This window comes from Octopus sinensis, linkage group LG6 (genome assembly GCF_006345805.1).
Source record: "Octopus sinensis linkage group LG6, ASM634580v1, whole genome shotgun sequence".
Classification (NCBI taxonomy): domain Eukaryota; kingdom Metazoa; phylum Mollusca; class Cephalopoda; order Octopoda; family Octopodidae; genus Octopus; species Octopus sinensis.
This window is the reverse complement of record NC_043002.1, coordinates 109,071,161-109,078,347: the sequence shown is the minus strand read 5'-3', so window position 1 is coordinate 109,078,347 and position 7,187 is coordinate 109,071,161. Positions and strand designations below refer to the sequence as shown.

At 38.5% G+C, this 7,187-nt stretch overlaps 1 protein-coding gene across 1 annotated transcript in view; it reads right to left on the bottom strand.

The window, feature by feature from the left end:
* Positions 1 to 3,766: 3,766 nt before the first annotated feature.
* The window catches only part of LOC115212890 (protein kintoun), a 48,760-nt gene continuing 45,339 nt past the window's right edge, over positions 3,767 to 7,187 (bottom strand). The window contains exon 4 of the mRNA XM_029781686.2: positions 3,767 to 5,347. Coding sequence (XP_029637546.1) covers positions 3,914 to 5,347 — 1,434 coding nt within the window. The 3' untranslated portion in view covers positions 3,767 to 3,913. The remainder of the gene's footprint in view (positions 5,348 to 7,187) is intronic.

Sequence of the window (7,187 nt, the reverse complement as noted above, 5' to 3'; positions counted from 1 at the left end):
GACAAGAACGTGAAACACCTAGGAGACAACACAAGAACCACAGGACGGGACATTTGAAGCCCTCAGTCATCAGTCAAGAACCAGATCATCTTCGCAATTTCGGCTGATTAATCTTGAGATTGCTCCGACCTGGGCAGCCCCCAAGGGAAATCTAAGCCAGCGCATTAAATCCCTTGGAAGAAAGCTTCGAATGTATACAACACAAGGACGGAAAAACGAACGATGTACACAAATAAAATACAGAAATATGTGAAAACAATAAGAAAGCACGAATAAGAATACAAAAACGTAAACATAACGGTAAGGATAAAAAACAAAACCATGACGTAGGACAAGGGTCTTTCGACAGGACGAGTTGAGTTGGGGCTGGCTTATGGAGTTGTATATATGTATATATATATCAGATCACCATTTCAACATCTACATTTCCATGCTTGCATGGATTGGACAGCATTTTGGTGAGGCAGACCTTCTATAGCTTCCTGTCCCCAACTGTTGCCTCTTTCCACACAAAGTAATATTTAACCATGACCAGGTGTGTTATTCTTGAAAGACTGCAAAGAACACTGCTTGAACAACAGTGACATTCATTTACGACATTTACAGATCGATAAATCTTTCAGGGGTCGATAAATTAAGTACCAGTTACGCACTGGGGTTGATCTAATCGACTGGCCTCTTCCCACCAAATTTCGGGCCTTGTGCCTAGAGCAGAAAAGAATATTTAAATGCTATTATTTATAGCTTTATGTGTGTGCTTCAAGAACCACTATTCCAAAAACAGAATTATTTAACCTTCTTTCAAAAGTTTATAAAAGTCTTATGACATCAATGTTATATACATCTTTTACTTGTTCTACAGTACAGTACTTCATTTCTCTATGTAGAACCGTTTTGTTTCACTCAGTAAACTCTGGCTATGCTGGAGCAGTATCTTGAAGAATTTTAGTTGAACAAATTGACCCCAGTACTTATTTTTTTAAAGCCTGATGCTATTCTATTGGTCTCTTTTGCCGAACTGCAAAGTTACTAGAGCTGATTTGTCCAGCTAAAATACTTCAAGATGGTGCCCCAGCATGGCCACACTCTAACGATTGAAACAAGTAAAAGACATTGTTTACAGGTTACTAGTTCAAACCAGTTCAGCTCTGCAGCTGCTTCTGCTGCTGGTTCAGTGTTGTTTCGAAAGAGAACGGTCTATTCTTAGACTTCCTTTGTTTACCTTTGCTGTCAGAACTCGAGACCTTATCATCTTAGAATGTTTAGAATCTGCCAGCTATGTTGATTCACCTTGGCATTGAATGCAACCTTTAGTTCTCCTTCTAAGCAGTCTGTAACGGCTGGAATGTATACAGCTCATTTCATATTAAACTGATCACATACATACACAAACACACTCACTTCAAGCCGTAGATGACTTTCATACCTCAACTATGTTTGTGAAGATTTGCTGCCTCTCTGCTGGTAATAAATATATATCATCTAGAGATGATACAATTACACTGACAAGATAGGAATTATGAATCAACTGCAAGGATGTTCAATGTAGTAAAAACATATCAGACATCATAAAGTATCAAATTAAGGCAAAATGAAGGGGAATAAATAGGAAAAAAAGATGTGGCTCAAATGTTCCTTTCCTAATTTCTCAACATAAACAACAAACTGAAGCCAAACACCTGGTTATGTTGGATTGTAGTGAAATACCCATTCTGCTAAAAGATTCTTCTTCTCTTCACCATCACCATCTTCTAATGTCCATTTTCCATATTGACACGGGCTGAATGGTTTGACAGATTCCAGTGGTTTTGTTAAGGTTTTTTTCTACAGAAATTATAGTCAGCAACCCATTGGTTCTACAGAAATTATAGCTCCAACCCATTGGAGACCAACTCTCATCTTACTTTCAACTTTTCTAAATTAAAACCTTCCATTAAAATCTCTTGTTAATATATCTTCCAAAGTTATTTTACTAAATTCTTCATCATCATCGTTTAACGTCCGCTTTCCATACTAGCATGGGTTGGACGATTTTGACTGAGGGCTGGCGAACCAGATGGCTGCACCAGGCTCCAATCTTGATCTGGCAGAGTTTCTACAGCTGGATGCCCTTCCTAACACTAACCACATTGAGAGTGTAGTGGTTGCTTTTTACATGCCACCGGGCCAGAAGCACATTAGCTGCTTTGGCAATGATCACGCTTGGATGGTGCTCTTGGCACCCTACTAAGCATGGGCATAAGTGCCAGTAGGTGATTTTTAAAATTAAATGAAACAAAAGCTAAAATGTGGTAATGAAAGGTTTTACAGGTTCTTGAGTCAAAGCTGGAGTTCAATGTTTTCAACAAAATCTCATAGACAGAAATTTGTTCTGTCTTTCCTTTTCTAGGTTGAATTTAATACTTTATAAGTATTTCGTGAATAAAAGTAACAACAACCACCGCCGCTGCCACCGCACCTTCATCATCATACATCCCTGTTCCATGCTGGCATGGGTTGGATGGTTTGACTGGGGTCTGGAAAGCCAATGGCTGCACCAGGCTCCAATCTGGTCTGGCAAGGTTTCTACACCTAGATGCCCTTCCTGATGCCAACCACTCCAAGAGTATAGTGGGTGCTTTTTACGTGCCACCGGCACAGGAGCCAATCAGATGGCATCAATCATGTTTGGATAGTACTTTTTACGTGCCACTGGCATGGGAGCCAGTCAGGGGGCACTGGCATTGACCACATTTAGGGGCACTGACACCAATCACGTTCGGATCATGTTTTTTACATGGAACTGATAATTATTTGCTTGGTGGTAGGCCTTTCTTCTGACTAATCTACAACTTCAAACTGATGCAGAATAGAAAAACCATCCACGTAACTGACCTTGTTCAAGAAGATATCGTATAAACATTTCAATATAATTAAATATTACCAAATATAAGAAAACATTAAAAATAGATTTTTCACAGAGTATTTTTCTTTTTATTTTATAGAATTTTCAAAGATTTTTTTTTTTTAATTTTTAAAAAAACTTTTTTTCCACTTGAAACATATTTTTTTTTAAGAAATGACAATTTCTTTAATCTCCTCGCCTGCCCAAAGAAAACAATGGTTTTACTCACACAGAATAATGGAAAAGAAGAAATAATAGGAAAATGTCAAACAAAAAAATGATATTTTTTTGTCAAACATACATACAAACATACATGTGTGTGTGTGTGTGTATGTATATATCTATATATATATATATATGTATATATATATATATATATATATATATATAATATATATATATATATATAATATATATTATATATATATATATATATATATAACACATATATATATATATATATATATATATAATATATATATATATATATACACATAAGTATATATATGTCTCTCTCTATATATATATATATATAATATATGTGTGTGTGTGTGTGTGTATGCCCTTTAAAGCCAGGTTTCAGTGATATGGTAAATTTAATGAATGAGAATGAATATATGATTGGTAGGGTGTGTGTTGATGGGGTGTATGTATCAGTGTATGTATCAGTGTGTGTGTGTGTGTGTGTTGTTTGAAGAAATCCAGAAAAACTTCAGTAAAAACTATTCACAACATATTTTTCAAAGAATCAGAATTAAGGTTGTGAATATTAAAATATTCTTTGTCAAATTTAGAAGAAAATAGATGATAAAGGCAACATTTTCGTCTCAACAGAGTACGACGGATTATCATTATTATTATTATTATTATTATTATTATTTCAAAGGGCTAAATGTGGTACTTCTCTAATACTGAACCATAAACAAATAAAAAACAAAGGAAAAAAGAAATAGTAGAAAAAGACCCAATGAAGTGACCCTATTGAGAGATAAAAATGTGAAAATGAAGCAGGGTTGATGTAATGGGAGCTCAGTCCAGTTCGAACAAGATGTTGTTACTGAACTGAAATGGACAGTAAGTTTGATGCTCATTTTTCTGTAAACTAGACATTGGTGTGCTTTCCCAACTAAGCATTGAATCCACTTTGTAAATATCTGAAGAATTAACTGTACAACTCTCTTTGCTCTTGCTGTCGGAATTGTCCTTCAGATTGGAAGTATCTATACAGTGGCCGTTTTCTTTGGAAGAATTTTTATCTGCGACATTTTCATCAACTTCAACAACTTTACCGTTGATTTTTAAATCTTTACATTTATCCCCATCAGAGTTCCCTTTTGATATCGACTTATCAAAATCGAACTTATCTCCCTCACCCTCACTTCTAACTGTTGTTGGCGCCGTTACATCGACCTCTGTCTCTTTGGTGAAACTGGAAGAAGACAAGGCTGTATCTAAGCTTTGTCCATTTGAAGTGTGGTGCTCTGAAGTATTATTATTATTGGGGTCGTTAGTAATGGAAAGAGCAGCCATTTGTGTCAGTGTTTGGTCAACTTGTGCTGTGGCTACTTCATTAGAGTCAACATCAGGAGATTCTGGGACTTCAGGGTCATCAAGTTCTGGCAGAAGGGTATTACTTACAGCTGCTGTCATTAAATTATCCAAACGACTTTTCTCTGTTTCCGTAAGTTTGCTGTTATTGCAGCTACTGCTAGTTTCCATAACCTCGAGTGAGGCACAGTTTTTCGATCTCTTGCTACCGTTTCGTTTCGATTTGGAGGCTGGATTTTTACGGGAGCGGAAGTTGTAGTTATTGTTCTCAGACTGAGAGGAAGGCTCAGTTTGTGAAGGGTCAGGCATAGGTTGGCCATTCTGATCATAACCAGAGTCTGTATCATGGTCAGAGGCCTCAGTATTACTCGTTTCATCTGTTTCATCCACAGTGCTACTGCTGGCGCCACCTTCCTGCTTGGTTCCACTTCGGGCAAATGAAGTGGATTTCTTTTTATTATTTTTGCCTTCATGTGTTTTGGACTGAGATTTACTGCCATGTTCCCCTGTACCTTTCTTCTTAGTCTCTTCTCCTTCACTGCTCTCCGCACTACTTTGTCGCCGTCGGCGCCGACCGTTCTTTCTGCGTTCTTCACGTTGTCGGTTTCGTTTTCGTTTACTCTTCAACATACTACGCATACTGGAGACCGTGGAATTGGTTTTGAACATAGCTTGGTCGATACGTTCGTTAAATGAAACCGATTTCTTGACAGTCGTAAAGGGACTGTCCACTGAGGAAGTATCGGGGGATGCAGACAACGTAACGTTTTCATCACTAGATTCAGACATAGTCTTCGAGTACTGTTTCAGAATTCCTTGTAAATGTGGAAGCCTTTTATGATGTACAACTTCTATACTTGGATATGTCGATGGCTCGGTGTCCGTTGTGTCAGACTCGGAAACTGTACGACCCACCTGAAACAGAAAAAGAGACAAGTGAATATTTATTAGCAAAATACTCTCAAATAGTTTCTTTTATTATCTATAAAATTGCATTATTAGAATGAACAAAGACAACTAAAATGTTACTAGTAAAACCGAGCCCTATGGACACATAAGAGCCAGTTTCCTGGTTTCTATGACATATATATATTTATCCATCGCTATTACTCATGGTAGATGTATGGAAATGAAGATGGTGACTGGCAAGACTGGCAAGAAAGTTTGTTTGTGGAAGATGTGAGAAAAGAGCTGGAGGGCTGGTGAAGTCAGTGGAAACACTATGTGATGAGGTGGAGACGATGAGTGGGTTTTGATATTTGGGAGACAGGATGGATGTGAAGCAGGTGTGACAGCAAGAGTGGCTGGGTGAAGTTCAGGGAATGTGGAGCATTATTATATGGGAAAAGGTTCTCATTGAAGATGAAAGGAAAGGTCTATAGGAGTTGTGTGAGAGCAGCAGTGCTGTATGGGAGTGAGACATGGTGTCTGAGGGGGAGAGAGATGGCAATTTTGAGAAGGACTGAGAGAGCAATGGTGAGAGAGATGTGTGGTGTGAGGCTGTTTGATAAGAGGAGGACTGAGGACTTGATGGGGATGCTGGGGTTGGAGGAATCGGTGGAACGGCTGGCAAGGGCAAATGGAGTGTGGTGGTATGGGCATGTGTTGAGGAGAGATGAGGAGCATGTTCTGAAGAGGGTGCTAGAGTTTGAGATAAATGGACCAAGAAAGCAAGGTAGATCGAGGAAAAAGTGGAGGAGGAGATTGGGAGGGTTGGCTTGAGAAGGGAGGATGCCCCAAACTGGGCAAGATGGTTAAATGGTGTGAGGATGGTTGCTATGGCACAGAGGTAGATCTCGCCACCCCTATTAACGGGGACAAAGCCTGGATTTAAAATGATGGGCAATGGATATATATATATATATATATTTACCCCTGGGACAAGATGCTGGTCCACCAGAGGATTACTTATTTTTGCCAGCTTAGTGGACTGGAGCAATGTGAAATGAAGTGTTTTGCTCAAAATGCAACATATTGCCTGGTCAAGGAATTGAAACTACAATCTTACGATCATGAGTCTAACATCCTAATCACTAGGCTACATGCCTCCACAAAACCAAAGAAATACCAATTCTAAATTCAAGGAAGGAACTTTGACTAAGTTGCTCCTTGCACTTACTTGACTTATTTTGCTAAAGACACTGTCAACCATATTTTAACGCTTTTGTTACTGTATTTATTTTGAGCTGCTCTGTGTTTCTTTCAATTACTTTAAATATAACAAAGAATTTAGTAAAATAACTCAGTTACCATTAAGCTAGTGTTAGGGAGGTTTGTCTAATGTGGGCAAAATACTACAAGGTATTTCTGTTTGGAATGGACTAGTTTTAGGTTCAGTTCCACTGCATGGCACCAAGGGAAAGTGTCTTCTACAAAAGGCTGGCCAAAATACCAACATATGTACATGTTGGCATTAGGAAGGGAATCCAGCCACAGAAACCATTGCCAAAAGAGACAACTGGAACCTGGCATAGCCCTCTGGCTCGCCAGATCTGCCAACCCATGTGAGCATGGAGAACAGACATTAAATGGTAACGATGATGATGATATATATTATGTATGCATCAGTATGTGTGTGTGTGTGTATGTATATGCATGTGTGTGTTAGACTCTCCAGTCTTGACACTGAGTGACTGTTATAAACAAGGAGCATTATCAGACAAGCAGTGACATTAATTTCTGCAAGAACATGTTTGGCCATGGGGGAACATTACCTTGCTTGGAAACAGACAAGGGTTGGCCATAGAAAATCTGC